General features: G+C 33.1%; 1 protein-coding gene across 1 annotated transcript in view; it reads right to left on the bottom strand.

Moving 5' to 3' along the window:
- LOC139885555 (lon protease homolog 2, peroxisomal-like) overlaps positions 1-16987 on the bottom strand; it is a 33782-nt gene extending 16795 nt beyond the window's left edge. Inside the window, exon 1 of the mRNA XM_071869313.1 lies at positions 16840-16987. Coding sequence (XP_071725414.1) covers positions 16840-16987 — 148 coding nt within the window. The remainder of the gene's footprint in view (positions 1-16839) is intronic.
- Between the last annotated feature and the right edge of the window lie 5718 nt (positions 16988-22705).

Below are 22705 nucleotides of genomic sequence, written 5' to 3'. Positions count from 1 at the left end.
GTTTATCAATAGATTCTACGTAACAGAGCACCCTGGTAACTAAACTTAACGCTATAGTGATAATTACCCCATTCGTTTCAAAACACGCAAACCAACGTGTCTTAAACTCAAATAACATACGTCCGTTAAAAGGCTAGCGCTCTAGCTCGGACGGGGATGTCAAGCCATATGGATCCATATACAATTATTCGCGCCCACCAGTCCATATCCTATGTACTGGAAGCTACTAGTTACCAAAGCTAAGGGATTTTCGGTTTAACTCAGTGTAGAATTTAGTATGTACTTGTGTCTTATCGCGTTTAAAATAAATTGCATGTATTCTCAGCCCAAAAATATTTAAAGTATTTAAAAAGGGAGACTATAAACTCACAGTTCAATATTGCGATTCAATATTGTAGGCAAATTGCGTAGACGTAATGATGGTAGACGACTGTATGGTTGGCCTTGGATTCAAGAACAATACCCCGAATAATACCTAATATTTCCTTAGCTTAAAGCGGTTTGAAACCCGAATTAAAAACACCCTCGTATATACCTTATTATTATTAAACTTAAATTTAAAATTATAATTATAATATAAATATAAATATTGAGAGTTAATGTGAAATTTTACGTCGAACAAGCTGGCCTTTTATAGGCATATTTCCTGAATTTAGTCCCCATGCGATCGCATGGGTTTTCAGTGCTTTTGCCATGCGATCGCATGGCCGCCTGAACCCTTTTTGTTTGCTAGTTTGTCGACATCAAATAGTGTTTACTGTAGCCCATGCGATCGCATGGGTTTTCAGTGTTTTTGCCATGCGATCGCATGGCCGTCTTTTCCGTTTTTGTTTGCTAGTCCGTCGACATCAAATAGTGAACTGTAGCAAATAGTGGTTTACTGTAGCAAAGAGTGTTTTACTGTAGCAAATCACTGCAGCAAGTCGTTTTCACTGTAACACTGTAGCAAAATACGGTTTTACTGTAGCAAATAGTGTTTACTGTAGCAAATAGTGTTTTACTGTAGCAAATAGGGTTTTACTGTAGGAAAGTCGTTTTTACTTGTACATATATATATACATACATATAATTGTTCATGAATCGTCGAGAGTAGTCAAAGGTAATTGTATATATGAAACAGTTCTAAAATTTTGAGACTCAATCTAACAGACTTTGTTTAACGTGCCAAAATAATAAATCATATAGAGAATTGGTTTAAATTAGTCGAAATTTTTCGGGTCATCACACATACTTCGACAATTTTCAGCAAGGTGACGATTCTTGCGTTCTGCCACTCCATTCTGTTGTGGAGTATTGGGGCAAGTTAATTGCCTTCTGATCTTGTGCTTCTCAAGATAGATATTGAACTCAGTCGATAGATATTCTCTTCCATTATCTGTGCGTAAGCACCGAATCTTATAATTGAGCTCACTTTCTATCTTCTTCTTAAAATCTTTAAACTTCAGAAAAGTCTCCGACTTCTCCTTCATGAAGTAAACCCACACATATCTTGAGAAGTCATCAATGAATGTCACCATATATTTCATACCTCCAAGTGATGTTTGTTTTACTGGGCCGAAGACATCTGAGTGTATGAGCTCTAGTGGTGTCTTGGACTGATGCGCTGACTCCTTGAATGGCAATTGGTGAGCTTTGCCAAATTGACATCCAGCACATATTGTATCTGTTCGGATATCAAATTGAGGAAGCCCATTTACTATGTGTATCTGTTCGGATATCAAATTGAGGAAGCCCATTTACTATGTGTCTCATTCTTTCGAGTCTTATCCACATATGCTTTTTCAGCAGATAGTACATAGACCAACTCTATTCTTCTTCCTTGCATAATTGGATTGCCAACCATCTTCACTCTCTTGAATACGGACACATCTTCTGGTCCAAAGAGCACATAGTTCCCTTCTGCTGTTAATTGTGGCACTGACAGTAAATTCTTCTTTAGGCCAGGGACAAGATACACCTTCTCGAGTTGGAGCTTTTGAGAGTCGCCTTCATTTGGAATTATTGTCTTTCCAATGTGAGAAATAGACAACCTTGAATTGTTGGCTGTCAACACGACTCTCTTTCCTTTGTAATCCTCCATTTCTTGCAGCTTCGTCCCATCGTTGTTCATATGATTTGAGCACCCAGAATCGATGATCCAATCATCTTTGTAGTTTATTTTTGACTTTAAAGTTGTTGTAAGAGCTTGATCATCTATGTCAGCTTTAAACAGAGAGTCCAGCTTCTGCATCCCATGTTTCCCCATTAATGGTTGCTTCGAATGTGACCTCTTTCTTCTCATCTCTTGGGGCGGCTACATTTCCTTCGAAAGTTCGCCTTTTGGAGAATTTACAAGCTCGAGCAAAATGACCCTTCTTGCCACAATTGAAGCATTCACCATTCCTTCTCTTATCATTTTCCCCGTATTGTTGGCGACGATCTCTTCTTCCTTGTTGAGCTCCCCCTGAAGCGTTGCCTTTTGATTTTGGGTGACCCTTCCACCCATATGTCTTACTTTCTTTCATCGCCTCTTGTCTTCGAGATGTTGCTTTCTTCTTATTGGTGAAGAGTGCATCTTCTCCGTCTTTTATGGTTACTTCATTCATCTGCTTGGCTAATGCCTCTTGATTAGCCAATAAATTCTCCAGCTCTATTAATGATGGTTGAGTAGGTCATCCTCTCACAGCGGCTATAAATCCATTATACTCGGACCTTAAGCCGTGGATGATAATTCTCTTCATCCTTGCATCACTCACTTTCTCTTCAGGAGCAAGTTGAGGTATCTCACGACAAATAGATTTTACCTTGGTGAAATACTGAGAAATAGATAGACTTCCTTGTGAGATAACTGCGAGTTCATTTTCCAAGAGCTGGAGGCGTGCTTCATTCTTCTTTGAAAATAATTTTTCAAAAGTTTCCCAAGCTGCCTTTGGTGTTTTCTCATCACGGATGTGCTCCAATAGATCCTCCTCGATTGTAGTCTTCAATATAAATAAAGCCTTCCCGGACTTGATGTTCCATTTTCTCAAGGCTTCGGCATTTTCTTTCGGTGGAGGCGTTGTGTCACTGCCAGCAACTATTTCCCATAAATCCTGTCCTTGTAGGTAGGATTCTATGCAAGTCCGCCAATAACCATAGTTGTGGTTATTGAGACTCTTGATTCCACTGATCGTACTTGCAAGATCTGCCATTATGACGTCCAACGTCCAATAAGCTTGGTCCCAGACCGATGAGCTTTCACAGTTCCTAACTGTGCTCTGACAGAATCTCCCTTAGAGCCTTGGTGTTAACAAGTCGATGTAAATGTCCAACGTTTAACGATTTCCTCCACTAGAAATGGTCCCGAACGACCTGCTCTGATACCAATTATTGAAAGCTTCGACGAGCCCAACACACCCACTATAGAGGACCTAGGTTATACTCACTCACTAGACCAACACTTTGACGTTGGTTAGCCTTTAATTTTATAAATCCTTAGTGCACAATAATATTTAGGCGACAGTGTCGACCATATATCTTTAGGCGGTATAACCTGAAATGTCTCGTTCTTATAGATAAAAACGTTCCATATTAATTGATTTCGTTGCGAGGTTTTGACCTCTATATGAGACGTTTTTCAAAGACTGCATTCATTTTAAAACAAACCATAACCTTTATTTCATCAATAAAGGTTTAAAAAGCTTTACGTAGATTATCAAATAATGATAATCTAAAATATCCTGTTTACACACGACTAATACATAATGGTTTACAATACAAATATGTTACAACGAAATAAGTTTCTTGAATGCAGTTTTTACACAATATCATACAAGCATGGACTCCAAATCTTGTTCTTATTTAAGTATGCGACAGTGGAAGCTCTTAATAATCACCTGAGAATAAACATGCTTAAAACGTCAACAAAAAAATATTGGTGAGTTATAGGTTTAACCTATATATATCAAATCGTAACAATAGACCACAAGATTTCATATTTCAATATACATCCCATACATAGAGATAAAAATCATTCATATGGTGAACACCTGGTAACCGACATTAACAAGATGTATATATAAGAATATCCCCATCATTCCGGGACACCCTTCGGATATGATATAAATTTCGAAGTACTAAAGCATCCGGTACTTTGGATGGGGTTTGTTAGGCCCAATAGATCTATCTTTAGGATTCGCGTCAATTAGGGTGTATGTTCCCTAATTCTTAGATTATCAGACTTAATAAAAAGGGGCATATTGGATTTCGATAATTCAACCATAGAATGTAGTTCCACGTACTTGTGTCTATTTTGTAAATCATTTATAAAACCTGCATGTATTCTCATCCCAAAAATATTAGATTTTAAAAGTGGGACTATAACTCACTTTCACAGTTTTTACTTCGTCGGGAAGTAAGACTTGGCCACTGGTCGATTCACGAACCTAAAACAAATATGTACATATATATCAAAGTATGTTCAAAATATATTTACAAAACTTTTAATACATTTTGATGTTTTAAGTTTATTAAGTCAGCTGTCCTCGTTAGTAACCTACAACTAGTTGTCCAATGTTAGATGTACAGAAAAAAATTGATATATATTATCTTGAATCACTCCACGACCCAGTGTATACACGTCTCAGGCTAGATCACAACTCAAAGTATATATATTTTTGGAATCAACCTCAACCCTGTATAGCTAACTCCCACATTACTGCATATAGAGTGTCTATGGTTGTTTCAAATAATATATACACATGGGTCGATATGATATGTCAAAACATTTGCATACGTGTCTAAGGTATCCCAAGATTACATAATATATTAGAATACATGTATAATACAATATAAGTTAGCTAGGATATGATTAATATAGATTTGTTACCAATTTTCACGTTGCTACAACAAGAAAAATTATCCAATCTTGTTTTACCCATAACTTCTTCATTTTAAATTCGTTTTGAGTGAATCAAATTCCTATGGTTTCATATTGAACTCTATTTTATAAATCTAAACAAAAAAAGTATAGGTTTATAGTCGGAAATATAATTTACAAGTCGTTTTTGTAAAGGTAGTCATTTCAGTCGAAAGAACGACGTCTAGATGACCATTTTAGAAAACATACTTCCACTTTGAGTTTAATCATGATTTTTGGATATAGTTTCATGTTCATAAGAAAAATCATTTTTCCAGAAGAACAACTTTTTAATCAAAGTTTATCATAGTTTTTAATTAACTAACCCAAAACAGCCTGCGGTGTTACTACGACGGCGTATGTCCGGTTTTACAGTGTTCTTCGTGTTTGCAGGTTTTAAATCATTAAGTTAGCATATCATATAGATATAGAACATGTGTTTAGTTGATTTTAAAAGTCAAGTTAGAAGGATTAACTTTTGTTTGCGAACAAGTTTAGAATTAACTAAACTATGTTCTAGTGATTACAAGTTTAAACCTTCGAATAAGATAGCTTTATATGTATGAATCGAATGATGTTATGAACATCATTACTACCTCAAGTTTTCTGGATAAAGCTACTGGAAATGAGAAAAATGGATCTAGCTTCAAAGGATCCTTGGATGGCTTGAAAGTTCTTGAAGTAGAATCATGACACGAAAACAAGTTCAAGTAAGATTTCCACTCGAAATAAGATTGTTATAGTTATAGAAATTGAATCAAAGTTTGAATATGAGTATTACCTTATATTAGAAAGATATCTTACTATAAATAAGAAATATTTCTTGAGGTTGGATGATCACTCTACAAGATTGGAAGTAAGCTAGAAAACTTGGAAGTATTCTTGATTTTATGAAACTAGAACTTGTAGAATTTATGAAGAACACTTAGAACTTGAAGATAGAACTTGAGAGAGATCAATTAGATGAATAAAATTGAAGAATGAAAGTGTTTGTAGGTGTTTTTGGTCGTTGTTGTATGGATTAGATATAAAGGATATGTAATTTTATTTTCATGTAAATAAGTCATGAATGATTACTCATATTTTTGTAATTTTATGAGATATTTCATGCTAGTTGCCAAATGATGGTTCCCACATGCATTAGGTGACTCACATGGGCTGCTAAGAGCTGATCATTGGAGTGTATATACCAATAGTACATACATCTAAAAGCTGTGTATTGTACGAGTACGAATACGGGTGCATACGAGTAGAATTGTTGATGAAACTGAACGAGGATGTAATTGTAAGCATTTTTGTTAAGTAGAAGTATTTTGATAAGTGTCTTGAAGTCTTTAAAAAGTGTATGAATACATATTAAAACACTACATGTATATACATTTTAACTGAGTCGTTAAGTCATCGTTAGTCGTTACATGTAAGTGTTGTTTTGAAACCTTTAGGTTAACGATCTTGTTAAATGTTGTTAACCCATTGTTTATTAAATCAAATGAGATGTTAAATTATTACATTATCATGATATCATGATGTATTAATATATCTTAATATGATATATATACATTAAATGTCGTTACAACGATAATCGTTACATATATGTCTCGTTTCAAAATCATTAAGTTAGTAGTCTTGTTTTTACATATGTAGTTCATTGTTAATATACTTAATGATATGTTTACTTATCATAATATCATGTTAACTATATATATATATCCATATATATGTCATCATATAGTTTTTACAAGTTTTAACGTTCGTGAATCGCCGATCAACTTGGGTGGTCAATTGTCTATATGAAACCTATTTAAATTAATCAAGTCTTAACAAGTTTGATTGCTTAACATTTTAGAAACACTTAATCATGTAAATAAAAATTTCATTTAATATATATATAAACATGGAAAAGTTCGGGTCACTACAGTACCTACCCGTTAATTAAATTTCGTCCCGAAATTTTAACCTGTTGAAGGTGTTGACGTATCTTCTGGAAATAAATGCGGGTATTTCTTCTTCATCTGATCTTCTCGTTCCCAGGTGAACTCGGGTCCTCTACGAGCATTCCATCAAACCTTAACAATTGGTATCTTATTTTGCTTAAGTCTTTTAACCTCACGATCCATTATTTCGACGGGTTCTTCGATGAATTGAAGTTTTTCGTTGATTTGGATTTCATCTAACGGAATAGTAAGATCTTCTTTAGCAAAACATTTCTTCAAATTTGAGACGTGGAAAGTGTTATGTACAGCCAAGAGTTGTTGAGGTAACTCAAGTCGGTAAGCTACTGGTCCGACACGATCAATAATCTTGAATGGTCCAATATACCTTGGATTTAATTTCCCTCGTTTACCAAATCGAACAACGCCTTTCCAAGGTGCAACTTTAAGCATGACCATCTCTCCAATTTCAAATTCTATATCTTTTCTTTTAATGTCAGCGTAGCTCTTTTGTCGACTTTGGGCGGTTTTCAACCGTTGTTGAATTTGGATGATCTTCTCGGTAGTTTCTTGTATTATCTCCGGACCCGTAATTTGTCTATCCCCCACTTCACTCCAACAAATCGGAGACCTGCACTTTCTACCATAAAGTGCTTCAAACGGCGCCATCTCAATGTTTGAATGGTAGCTGTTGTTGTAGGAAAATTCTGCTAACGGTAGATGTCGATCCCAACTGTTTCCGAAATCAATAACACATGCTCGTAGCATGTATTCAAGCGTTTGTATCGTCCTTTCGCTCTGCCCATCAGTTTGTGGATGATAGGCAGTACTCATGTCTAGACGAGTTCCTAATGCTTGCTGTAATGTCTGCCAGAATCTTGAAATAAATCTGCCATCCCTATCAGAGATAATAGAGATTGGTATTCCATGTCTGGAGACGACTTCCTTCAAATACAGTCGTGCTAACTTCTTCATCTTGTCATCTTCTCTTATTGGCAGGAAGTGTGCTGATTTGGTGAGACGATCAACTATTACCCAAATAGTATCAAAACCACTTGCAGTCCTTGGCAATTTAGTGATGAAATCCATGGTAATGTTTTCCCATTTCCATTCCGGGATTTCGGGTTGTTGAAGTAGACCTGATGGTTTCTGATGCTCAGCTTTGACCTTAGAACACGTCAAACATTCTCCTAAGTATTTAGCAACATCGGCTTTCATACCCAGCCACCAAAAATGTTTCTTGAGATCCTTGTACATCTTCCCCGTTCCAGGATGTATTGAGTATCTGGTTTTATGAGCTTCTCTAAGTACCATTTCTCTTATATCTCCAAATTTTGGTACCCACATCCTTTCAGCCCTATACCGGGTTCCGTCTTTCCGAATATTAAGATGCTTCTCCGATCCTTTGGGTATTTCATCCTTTAAATTTCTCTCTTTTAAAACTCCTTGTTGCGCCTCCTTTATTTGAGTAGTAAGGTTATTGTGAATAATTATATTCATAGATTTTACTCGAATGAGTTCTCTGTCCTTCCTGCTCAAGGCTTCGGCTACCACATTTGCCTTCCTCGAGTGGTAACGAATCTCAAAGTCGTAATCATTCAACAATTCAATCCACCTACGCTGTCTCATATTCAGTTGTTTCTGATTAAATATGTGTTGAAGACTTTTGTGGTCGGTATATATAATACTTTTGACCCCATATAAGTAGTGCCTCCAAGTCTTTAATGCAAAAACAACCGCGCCTAATTCCAAATCATGCGTCGTATAATTTTGTTCGTGAATCTTCAATTGTCTAGACGCATAAGCAATCACCTTCGTTCGTTGCATTAATACACAACCGAGACCTTGCTTTGATGCGTCACAATAAATCACAAAATCATCATTCCCTTCAGGCAATGACAATATAGGTGCCGTAGTTAGCTTTTTCTTCAATAACTGAAACGCTTTCTCTTGTTCATCCTTCCATTCAAATTTCTTCCCTTTATGCGTTAATGCAGTCAAGGGTTTTGCTATTCTGGAAAAGTCTTGGATGAACCTTCTGTAGTAACCAGCTAGTCCTAAAAACTGGCGTATGTGTTTCAGAGTTTTCGGGGTTTCCCACTTTTCAACAGTTTCTATCTTTGCCGGATCCACCTTAATACCTTCTTTGTTCACTATGTGACCGAGGAATTGAACTTCTTCCAACCAAAATGCACACTTTGAAAACTTAGCGTACAATTCTTCCTTCCTCAATACTTCTAACACCTTTCTCAAATGTTCACCGTGTTCTTGGTCATTCTTTGAGTAAATAAGTATGTCATCAATGAAAACAATGACAAACTTGTCAAGGTATGGTCCACACACTCGGTTCATAAGGTCCATGAACACAGCTGGTGCATTAGTTAAACCAAACGACATGACCATAAACTCGTAATGACTGTAACGTGTTCTGAAAGCAGTCTTTGGAATACCATCTTCTTTTACCTGCATTTGATGATACCCGGAACGTAAGTCAATATTTGAATAAAAAGACGAGCCTTGTAGTTGATCAAATAAGTCGTCGATTCTCAGTAGTGGGTAGCGGTTCTTGATGGTAAGTTTGTTCAACTCTCAGTAGTCGATACACAACCTGAATGTACCATCTTTCTTCTTGACAAACAAAACAGGAGCTCCCCACGATGATGTGCTTGGTCGAATGAAACCACGCTCTAAAAGTTCTTGTAATTGGCTTTGCAGTTCTTTCATCTCGCTGGGTGCGAGTCTGTAAGGAGCTCGAGCTATTGGTGCAGCTCCTGGTACAAGATCTATTTGAAATTCAATGGATCGATGTGGGGGTAATCCCGGTAATTCTTTCGGAAATACATCGGGAAATTCTTTTGCGACGGGAACATCATTGATGCTCTTTTCTTCAGTTTGTACTTTCTCGACGTGTGCTAGAACAGCATAGCAACCTTTTCTTATTAGTTTTTGTGCCTTCAAATTACTAATAAGATGTAGCTTCGTGTTGCCCTTTTCTCTGTACACCATTAAGGGTTTTCCTTTTTCTCGTATAATGCGAATTGCATTTTTGTAACAAACGATCTCTGCTTTCACTTCTTTCAACCAGTCCATACCGATTATCACATCAAAACTCCCTAACTCTACTTGTATCAAGTCAATCTTAAATGTTTCGCTAACCAGTTTAATTTCTCGATTCTGACATATATTATCTACTGAAATTAATTTACCATTTGCTAATTTGAGTAAAAGCTTACTATCCAAAGGCGTCAATGGACAACTTAATTTAGCACAAAAATCTCTACTCATATAGCTTCTATCCGCACCCGAATCAAATAAAACGTAAGCAGATTTATTGTCAATAAGAAACGTACTCGTAACAAGCTCCGGGTCTTCCTGTGCCTCTGCCGCATTAATATTGAAAACTCTTCCGCGGCCTTGTCCATTCGTGTTCTCCTGGTTCGGGCAATTTCTAATAATGTGGCCCGGTTTTCCACATTTATAACAAACTACATTGGCATAACTTGCTCCGACACTACTTGCTCCGCCATTGATCGTTCCGACACCATTTGTTCCTTTCGTTCTGTTAACCCCTGGTCCATAGACCTCACACTTCGCCGCGCTATGACCATTTCTTTTACACTTGTTGCAAAATTTGGTGCAGAACCCCGAGTGATACTTTTCACACCTTTGGCATAGCTGCTTCTGATTGTTGTTGTTGTTGCGGTTATTATTGTTGTTGGGATGATTCCTGTAGTTGTTGTTGTTGTTGTTGTTGTTGTTGTTGTTGTTGGGCCGTTTGTTGTAGTTGCGATTGATGTTGCGATTGTTGGGATAGTTGTTGCAATTATTGTTGTAATTGCTGTTGTTGTTGTATTGGTGATTCTTATCACCGTTTTCCTTCCACTTTCTTTTGACTTGCTTCACATTGGCCTCTTCAGCAGTATGTTCTTTAATTCTTTCTTCAATCTGGTTCACTAGTTTGTGAGCCATTCTACATGCCTGTTGTATGGAGGCGGGCTCGTGTGAACTTATATCTTCTTGGATTCTTTCCGGTAATCCTTTCACAAACGCGTTGATCTTCTCTTCCTCATCTTCGAACGCTCCCGGACACAATAGGCATAATTCTGTGAATCGTCTTTCGTACGTGGTAATATCAAATCCTTGGGTTCGTAACCCTCTAAGTTCTGTCTTGAGCTTATTGACCTCGGTTCTGGGACGATACTTCTCGTTCATCAAGTGCTTGAATGCTGACCACGGTAGTGCATAAGCATCATCTTGTCCCACTTGCTCTAGATAGGTATTCCACCATGTTAACGCAGAACCTGTGAAGGTATGCGTAGCGTACTTCACTTTGTCCTCTTCAGTACACTTAATTATGGCAAACACCGATTCGACCTTCTCGGTCCACCGTTTCAATCCGATCGGTCCTTCGGTTCCATCAAATTCCAAAGGTTTGCAGGCAGTGAATTCTTTGTAGGTGCATCCTACACGATTTCCTGTACTGCTAGATCCAAGGTTATTGTTGGTATGTAGCGCAACCTGTACTGCGGCTATGTTTGAAGCAAGAAAGGCACGAAATTCCTCTTCGCTCATATTCAAGGTGTGTCGAGTAGTCGGTGCCATTTCCTTCAAAATAGTCAAATGAAACGAGTTAATCATATAGAATATCAAGAGTAGTCAATAGTATTTCGTAGCGTAATATGAACTTATTTATAAAAGCTCTTTCTTCATATTAGCGTTTTATACTCTTTAATTCGGGTAGTACCTACCCGTTAAGTTCATACTTAGTAGCTAACATACTATTTCAAGTACTACAATTCTATATGAAAAACTAATCACAAAACAAAAAAAAAATATCATATTCAAACCTTTATACAATAACTTGCAAACTTATAATACCGCTTTTTTTTTTACATATAGCATGAAATATAGCACATAAAACTTTGATACAAAGTAGTTGCGAAGATAATTCTAGCTAGTACACAAGTCGTTCAGCAAAGGCAATAAAGACACGTAATTCATACGTCCAGAAACAAGTCATGCATTCTGGTTTTACTAGGACTACTTCCCATCCTTGGTCTTGTGGAACATAACCGTTATGGCCGTTGATAAGATAGCGTGTTGTAACGTCCTCAAAGGGACGAGGGTTACGTAATGTCCAACAGTCCTGTAACAATCTAAAAACCTCATTTCTTTCCCCAATTACCGACTCCGTCACTTGTGGGAACGTTTTGTTTAATAGTTGTAGCCCGATGTTCTTGTTCTCACTTTGGTGAGAAGCGAACATTACTAACCCATAAGCATAACATGCTTCTTTATGTTGCATGTTAGCCGCTTTTTCTAAATCACGAAGTCCTATATTCGGATATATCGAGTCAAAATAATTTCTTAACCCGTTGCGTAAAATAGCATTTGGGTTCCCCGCAATATATGCGTCAAAGTAAACACATCGTAACTTATGGATTTCCCAATGTGATATCCCCCATCTTTCGAACGAAAGCCTTTTATAAATCAAGGCATTCTTGGAACATTCTTCGAATGTCTTACAAACTGATCTCGCCTTAAATAGTTGTGCCGAGGAATTCTGACCGACTCTAGACAAGATTTCATCAATCATGTCTCCGGGTAGGTCTCTTAAAATATTGGGTTGTCTATCCATTTTGTGTTTTTATACTGTAAAATAGACAAGAGTTAGATTCATAAAAAAAATACTTATTAATACAAGCAATTTTTACATATATTATAAAGCATAAGCACACTATATTACATATATTACACCACACGAATACAACTATCTTATTCCGACTCGTTCGTTTCTTCTTCTTCGGTTTTGGTTCGTTTTGCCAAGTTTCTAGGGATATATGATGTTCCCCTAATACGAGCCGTCGTTTTCCACATTGGTTTAGAAAAACCTGGTGGTTTAGAGGTTCCCGGGTTATTGTCACAACTTAAGAAATATGGGTGTTGACGATACATATAAGGTTCATCGGGTTTGGAATCAAATTTCTCTATTTTTATGCCCTTTCCCTTATTGTTCTCTTTTGCCTTATTAAATTGTGTTAGGGTAATTTCTATAACATCATCGGAATCCTTGTCGGGATCCGATTCATCGGAGAATTGGTAATCCTCTCAATACTTTGCTTCCTTGGCAGAAACACCATTGACCATAATTAACTTTGGTCGGTTGGTTGAGGATTTTCTTCTACTTAACCGTTTTATTATTTCCCCCACTGGTTCTATTTCTTCTTCCGGTTCCGATTCTTCTTCCGGTTCCGACTCTTCTTCCGGTTCCTCTTCGGGAACTTGTGAATCAGTCCACGAATCATTCCAATTTACATTTGACTCTTCATTATTATTAGGTGAGTCAATGGGACTTGTTCTAGAGGTAGACATCTATCACATAATATCAAACGCGTTAAGAGATTGATATATCACATAATATTCACATATTAAAAATATATAATTTCCAACAAAATTTGTTAAGCAATCATTTTTCAAGTAAACACGGTCGAAGCCCAGACTCACTAATGCATCCTAACAAACTCGATAAGACACACTAATGCAAAATTCTGGTTCTCTAAGACCAAGGCTCTTATACCAACTAAAATGCCCCGTTCTTATTGATTAAAAACGTTCCATATTAATTGATTTCGTTGCGAGGTTTTGACCTCTATATGGGACGTTTTTCAAAGACTGCATTCATTTTAAAACAAACCATAACCTTTATTTCATCAATAAAGGTTAAAAAAAGCTTTACGTAGATTATCAAATATTGATAATCTAAAATATCCTGTTTACACACGACTAATACATAATGGTTTACAATACAAATATGTTACAACGAAATAAGTTTCTTGAATGCAGTTTTTACACAATATCATACAAGCATGGACTCCAAATCTTGTCCTTATTTAAGTATGCGACAGCGGAAGCTCTTAATAATCATCTAAGAATAAACATGCTTAAAACGTCAACAAAAAAATGTTGGTGAGTTATAGGTTTAACCTATATATATGAAATCGTAACAATAGACCACAAGATTTCATATTTCAATATACATCCCATACATAGAGATAAAAATCATTCATATGGTGAACACCTGGTAACCGATATTAACAAGATGCATATATAAGAATATCCCCATCATTCCGGGACACCCTTCGGATATGATACAAATTTCGAAGTACTAAAACATCCGGTACTTTGGATGGGGTTTGTTAGGCCCAATAGATCTATCTTTAGGATTCGCGTCAATTAGGGTGTCTGTTCCCTAATTCTTAGATTACCAGACTTAATAAAAAGGGGCATATTCGATTTCGATAATTCAACCATAGAATGTAGTTTCACGTACTTGTGTCTATTTTGTAAATCATTTATAAAACCTGCATGTATTCTCATCCCAAAAATATTAGATTTTAAAAGTGGGACTATAACTCACTTTCACAGATTTTTACTTCGTCGGGAAGTAAGACTTGGCCACTGGTCGATTCATGAACCTATAACAAATATGTACATATATATCAAAGTATGTTCAAAATATATTTACAACACTTTTAATACATTTTGATGTTTTAAGTTTATTAAGTCAGCTGTCCTCGTTAGTAACCTACAACTAGTTGTCCAATGTTAGATGTACAGAAAAAAATTGATATATATTATCTTGAATCAATCCATGACCCAGTGTATACACGTCTCAGGCTAGATCACAACTCAAAGTATATATATTTTTGGAATCAACCTCAATCCTGTATAGCTAACTCCCACATTACTGCATATAGAGTGTCTATGGTTGTTCCAAATAATATATACACATGGGTCGATATGATATGTCAAAACATTTGCATACATGTCTATGGTATCCCAAGATTACATAATATATTAGAATACATGTATAATACAATATAAATTAGCTAGGATATGATTAATATAGATTTGTTACCAATTTTTACGTTGCTACAACAAGAAAAATTATCCAATCTTGTTTTACCCATAACTTCTTCATTTTAAATCCGTTTTGAGTGAATCAAATTGCTATGGTTTCATATTGAACTCTATTTTATGAATCTAAATAGAAAAAGTATAGGTTTATAGTCGGAAATATAAGTTACAAGTCATTTTTGTAAAGGTAGTTATTTCAGTCGAAAGAACGACGTCTAGATGACCATTTTAGAAAACATACTTCCACTTTGAGTTTAATCATGATTTTTGGATATAGTTTCATGTTCATAAGAAAAATCATTTTCTTAGAAGAACAACTTTTTAATCAAAGTTTATCATAGTTTTTAATTAACTAACCCAAAATAGCCCGCGGTGTTACTACGACGGCGTATGTCCGGTTTTGCAGTGTTCTTCGTGTTTCCAGGTTTTAAATCATTAAGTTATCATATCATATAGATATAGAACATGTGTTTAGTTTATTTTAAAATTCAAGTTAGAAGGATTAACTTTTGTTTGCGAACAAGTTTAGAATTAACTAAACTATGTTCTAGTGATTACAAGTTTAAACCTTCGAATAAGATAGCTTTATATGTATGAATCGAATGATGTTATGAACATCATTACTACCTCAAGTTTTCTAGATAAAGCTACTGGAAATGAGAAAAATGGATCTAGCTTCAAAGGATCCTTGGATGGCTTGAAAGTTCTTGAAGTAGAATCATGACACGAAAACAAGTTCAAGTAAGATTTCCACTCGAAATAAGATTGTTATAGTTATAGAAATTGAATCAAAGTTTGAATATGAATATTACCTTGTATTAGAAAGATATCTTACTTTAAATAAAAAATATTTCTTGAGGTTGGATGATCACTCTACAAGATTGGAAGTAAGCTAGCAAACTTGGAAGTATTCTTGATTTTATGAAACTAGAACTTGTAGAATTTATGAAGAACACTTAGAACTTGAAGATAGAACTTGAGAGAGATCAATTAGATGAAGAAAATTGAAGAATGAAAGTGTTTGTAGGTGTTTTTGGTCGTTGGTGTATGGATTAGATATAAAGGATATGTAATTTTGTTTTCATGTAAATAAGTCATGAATGATTACTCATATTTTTGTAATTTTATGAGATATTTCATGCTAGTTGCCAAATGATAGTTCCCACATGTGTTAGGTGACTCACATGGGCTGCTAAAAGCTGATCATTGGAGTGTATATACCAATATTACATACATCTAAAAGCTGTGTATTGTACGAGTACGAATACGGGTGCATACGAGTAGAATTGTTGATGAAACTGAACGAGGATGTAATTGTAACATTTTTGTTAAGTAGAAGTATATTGATAAGTGTCTTGAAGTCTTTAAAAAGTGTATGAATACATATTAAAACACTACATGTATATACATTTTAACTTAGTCGTTAAGTCATCGTTAGTCGTTACATGTAAGTGTTGTTTTGAAACCTTTAGGTTAACGATCTTGTTAAATGTTGTTAACCCATTGTTTATTAAATCAAATGAGATGTTAAATTATTACATTATAATGATATCATGATGTATTAATATATCTTAATATGATATATATACATTAAATGTCGTTACAACGATAATCGTTACATATATGTCTCGTTTCAAAATCATTAAGTTAGTAGTCTTGCTTTTACATATGTAGTTCATTGTTAATATACTTAATGATATGTTTACTTATCATAATATCATGTTAACTATATATATCTATATCTATATATATATATATATATATATATATATATATATATATATATATATATATATATATATATATATATATATATATATATATATATATATATATATATATATATATATATATATATCCATATATATGTCATCATATAGTTTTTACAAGTTTTAACGTTCGTGAATCGCCGGTCAACTTGGGTGGTCAATTGTCTATATGAAACCTATTTCAATTAATCAAGTCTTAACAAGTTTGATTGCTTAACATGTTGGAAACACTTAATCATGTAAATAACAATTTCATTTAATATATATATAAACATGGAAAAGTTCGGGTCACTACATAATCGACCATGTCGACCATAAGTAAACAATATATCGTAAGCTCAGTAACCTTGTTTTAACATGGAAACTACTGATATCGTCTCTGCAGCATCTCGAACTGGCAAAATGCCAATCATACCTTTCTCTTCCCTCTGCCATAATTCTTGTTCCACCAATTTCATGTTGTAGTTATCAGAATCACCAACCACAATCAACATATAATAATCCAAAAATCACTGTATCATTAAAAGGGTTAAAGCTATAAATACGCTATATACTTTCACTTTTGTTCCAATGTAGGCTATATACCCAATAAAAACCCAATAAAATACAAGTGTAGGTCACATACTTTGTAGGTCACATACTTTCAAATTGTGTTCTATTGGTAATCGGTTACTTGATGAACCGGTAAAATCAATTTTTAGCATTTTTTTACTTATATACGACTACAAATAGGTTATATACTTTCATTTGTGTTCCGATGTAGGATATATACAAAAATGATTTGTTCCAATGTATTAGTAACTACATTCTCCACAACGATGCCACACTCATTTTTCTTTTATCCGGTTAATAAGTTCAGTACGTTCATATTAGCACACTTTTTTAAAGTATATAGCCTACACTGGTATTTTATTGGGTATATAGCCTACATTGGAACAAAAGTTAAAGTATATAGCGTATTTATAGCTTTAACCCTCATTAAAACCTATCGAATAAATCATGTGTGTACACTAGTAGGATACACACACTAAGCGAGATACGAGGAAGCGTCGATGACTGATAATAAGATTGTAGTATCAAACGCTTTATATGTATTATCAGATGTAGAGGAAAGATCAAATAATAAGTACATTTCCATAATAAGAAAAGTAAGAACATTCAGATTTTCCAATTTAATCATAAAAGTTGACAGATTTAACATAGTTTACTACTCTTGTACCATTAATAAAGTGTTTAACCTTTTGAAGCATCACAGTCAACAAAAGTATTACCACTCCGAAATTACTCCGTATATAACTTGAACGTTTCTACCGTTTTATAAAACCATTCTTTAACATCAAACTTACCCTGTACACGTGTGTGTGTGTGTGTCATATTCATATTCTTAGTTAGCTAGCTCATATTCATATATTCATAGATTCATTATTCATTATTCATATTACAATATATCATCAATCAATTAACCCAGTAACACTAACTTACGCTCCCGACAATAATATTTATATCAGCCAAATTTTTTGATCAACCTCAAATTCAATCCTATCGTAATTATGTTCAACTGAACAATATATATGCGTAATGCGTAAAAATATACATATGCACACTAAAAGAGTAAAAAAATAGCTAGAGAACAGAATAGCAAACTTAATTTAGGTTTAATCGACCAGATTGAGCTAATAACATGAAAATTAAAATCACCTGCTCGGAGATGTGCATCGAATTCGAATGATTGCACCAGGTAACAAAACTTTGTTTCTAAACGGAAGAATACCAATTCGATTCGGAAGCTCTACCAAATCAGCCATGAATAGATTCTTTGCGAAATTGTATTTGTACAAATTTATATCTGTATGAATTTGTATTTTTATTTTGTATGAAATGTTTGTAAAAACAACGTTTCTCAAAATAAGACGACACAAATGTAGGTAAACGTGCGTGTATTATATATAGGGGTAATACGAAGTATAAACAATTACAAAGAATCTTGTTATTAATTATTACTCCCTCTACCCCAAAATAATTTTTCTATTAAACTTTTCAAAGTCAATTTATTAAATTTTAACTTTAAATATTTGTCGATTTTTGCTATAAAATATTTGATGAAATTTATATAAATAGAAATTTTTTTAATTTGGTATAACTTTCATTCGATATTATAATAAAAGAAAGATATTTAAAGTCAAAATTAAAGAAAAAAGATTCAAAAAGTCAAAACAGAACAATTATTTTGAGACGAAATGATTAATATATATATATATATATATATATATATATATATATATATATATATATATATATATATATATATATAGGGGCAGGATCAATGGGGAAGTAACCAATCGGGGGAAAGCGGGGGGAAGCAATTTTTTTTTTTCGTTTTTTGAAAAAACTTTGTTCACGAACATTATAGATTGGATAAAAATATGAACATTTAATAAAGACACTTTGTGATAAATATTTTTATTTTGGCGGAAAAATGCTCAAAGAAGTAATATATATCAATTATCGTGTTTTTCGAGCGTATGTTGAGGTTTTAGATATTAGGGTTTAGATATTAGGGTTTATAGGGATTAGTTATTAGGGTTTAGAAATTTAGAGTTTAGGGTTAGATTTAAGATTTAGATTGAGTGTTTAACACGAACGGTTTAGACCTAAACCCAAAACACCAAACCCTAAACCTTAAATCCTAAACCCTAAACTCTAAATTGGGCTAAATTTTACTTCATAAAACATGAAGAAAAAAACGTTAACATTCTTCACGTTCAATATTATCTTGAATGTTATTTTTGCCGATCGTTTTCCCGTCTAAATAATAACATTCATCACGAAGTGTCTTTTTTAAATGTTCATATTTTCGTGTGATCTTGATGCCTGAAAAAAAAAATTGCTTCCCCCCGATTGGTTACTTCCCTATTGATTCTGCCCTTATATATATATATATATATATATATATATATATATATATATATATATATATATATGTATATATATATATATGTATATGTATATATGTATATATATACATATATATATTTAATAAATACAGTATTAGAATATATAAAAAAAAAGTCATAAAGATGAAGAACGGTCCTTTGTTGGCTTACTTTCTCGGTGGCTTTTGAGTTCATTGAGTTTTTTTCATCTATATTTTATTTTATTTTTATTTTTTCTTAACGGTGATATTCACATTGATTGCATTCATTTGTTGTTGAAAATTCTCTACTTGAAATGAGAATCGAATCTGGGTTGACGCTAGCTCAAGTTAGATCATACCCTCATATCACTCAAGCCAAATTTAGGTGGTTCATCTATATTTTATTTGACTTTGAAAATATTTATATTTAAAAAAAAAACATATAATGTAATAATGTACAGATGCTTTTTATACCCGTGACATCGCGAATTAATATCAATAAGTATTAATTAATTTATAAATAATCAATAACTCAATACTTAATTGATATTTAGTAATAATTAAATAATAATCAACAATTAATACATATTCCGTAATGACAGATAATTAATTAATAAATAATAATTAGTTTGCCTTTCGAAAAAAAATTAATAACAATAATTAATAGTTTTTTTCAAAAATCAATCAAACTGTATAACCAAATGAGAAAACTTCATTCAAAAAATGAAGCCTCAAAGTACAATCGAAACAACGCATAACATACAAACTCAACTAAACTCGAAATCACAACGCAAAAACGAAAAATGAGCACCCAACAAATAAAAACGTTATAACAAGTTAACGAAAACGGAGAAGAAAGGATAATAAAACATAGAACCATAATCGAGACGAGGAAAAGAAATCATCTTCACTTCGTGCCAACCCGAATAAACGAAGCTCCAACAAGTTCACTAAATCAAATATAGCTCTCTTGAACTCATTAAATTGTTTCAAATAACTAATAATTGAGGTTTTCTTGAAATTCCAATTAATAGTTCAAATTCAAAATTAGTGGTAAAAATTCAAATATATTTATGTCTATGTTTTAAAAATTAAAAAGAGACAAATATGACATCATCATCTAAATTAATGGTGAGATTATGAATTAATTAACTATTTAAACGTGTAAGATTGAATACATTTACATACTTATAACTTTTTATATATATATAAGTTATCTCTTACAAAGAAACATTTATACTAACAAATAAGTGCAATTACAATAACTCGAGCTATAGAATTTTATTATAATAAACTAGTGAAATAACCCGTAAAATCACGGGTTTGTTTAAACGAAATAATTTAATGATATATTTTAGGTATTAAGTGAATGTAAATGCTAACCTCATTTATTTTAATGACCCGTTTGACTAAGAAGTTTGTCGTTATTTTTACAAATATATGGAGACATGTATTTTCGCATACATATGTACCGTAATTAATTTCGTAAAAAGAATTCATATTTAAATATTAATAATATAATAATTATAATTATATAATTATAATTATTATATTAAAAGTAAATAATAATAATAAAGTTCGCTCAAAGTTGAGTATTTATATTTATATTTTTAATAATAATAATAATAATAATTAGTAATAATAAATGCCTTTTAAATTTTTTTAGAAAATATAAATTACAATTTAGGAGAGATTAATATTTTCTTTTATAAAAAATTTTATATTATTTTTTTAATTAAATTAATATATAATTATGACATCATCATTATGAAAAGTAAAGAGTAATTAGCTTAATGATGACATCATCATTTTAGAGCTTTATATGACTATATAGATAGATATAGATTGTAGTTGAATGTAAAATTTTAAGTGTATATATTTGATGCAAATATCGAATAAAATTGAAAGGAAAAGATTTTTTTATTTTTTCTTAAAAATTAATATTTTCAAGGCACGTAGTAATTTAATGTACTGATAACAACTTGAATATGTTGTTTAATTATTTTTGTAATGTTTTTGTCTACATATTAGTGACCACATATAAAAGAATATGTGATTCGGAAGATCTACATGTTGAATATTCAAAAGTGTTAGTAATACTTGACCATCTACTATTAGAATTATTACGGAGTATTTTTTAGTCAAGTGTTTGACACTAAATATATAACGATTTATTAATAGCATGCATCATGCATGCAGTTGCCGCCTAGCTTCTTTTAAGGTTTAATTAATCTCTCAAATCACTTTATATACTCCTTAATTATTGTTTTTATGATAGATAAACCCAGATCAAGTGTGGTTTTAATCTCTCAAATCACTTTATATATATACAATATTTAAATGATATCAAAACTCGGTGGAACTTTTTTTCTCACTTTTAGATGACAAGTCAACATCAAATGACTTGTTGCTCCGTCTGCTCTTTATTATTCAAGTAGTAATTGGTGTTTATTTCTACAAATCTTATGACACGATCAATTAGTCACTTACTACAAACCTACATGATGTCATATAGGTGACATCATTTCAAAGAAATGAGTTACGGAGTAAAAATTCTGTAATTTGAAAATAAATAATAATATAAACGTGAGAAAACGAAAGAGTCGTATGAAAATTAGTTTGTGAAAAATACTTTTCACATGATATCATCTATATGACATCAGCCATCGTCGGGCATTGACAATTTTTTTTCTTTCTTGGTAGCAGTTCACAGATATCTTTTATTTTTTATTTTTTTCATTGTTCTCATGTATCTTTTGCGTAATCTGCTCCCATCTCTGCAGACTGTCAATTAAATCTGAACTTGACTTTGTTGCTCATTTCTTTCCTCGAGAGCGGGAAGCACATCAATAGCGTGCTTTGTGCGATTCTATTGTGTTTTTTGCACTTGAATGGTGGACAGTTGGCCGAGAGAGAACTTAGATTCACCCAGCCAGCAAGCGGGCAACGTGCTTATCTTGTGTAACAACCAAGGTTGCAAAATTCGCTATTCGGGGATTAATCGGTTGGGACTTTAGAATGATGAATCGGTAATTCGGAGATTAATCGGGGATTAATCGAATTGTACTGTATACATTTAAATATTAAATTTCAAAATTTATATGTGTAAATATAGAAAAAAACCATAAATATAAAAATAAACTTAACATAATTGACTAAAATGATTCATTTTGCTCAAAAACTATAAAGTTCTAGTGTAAATTCATGTTAAAATATTAATCATTTTTTACTTTGACCGATTTTGACTACCATATTCGATTTTGACCCATCAATTGACGTTTACCGTTTAATTAAACGA

The sequence above is a fragment of the Rutidosis leptorrhynchoides genome, chromosome 1 (genome assembly GCF_046630445.1).
Source record: "Rutidosis leptorrhynchoides isolate AG116_Rl617_1_P2 chromosome 1, CSIRO_AGI_Rlap_v1, whole genome shotgun sequence".
Lineage (NCBI taxonomy): Eukaryota > Viridiplantae > Streptophyta > Magnoliopsida > Asterales > Asteraceae > Rutidosis > Rutidosis leptorrhynchoides.
The sequence above is the reverse complement of the archived record's forward strand: the minus strand, read 5'-3'. Positions and strand labels throughout refer to the sequence as shown.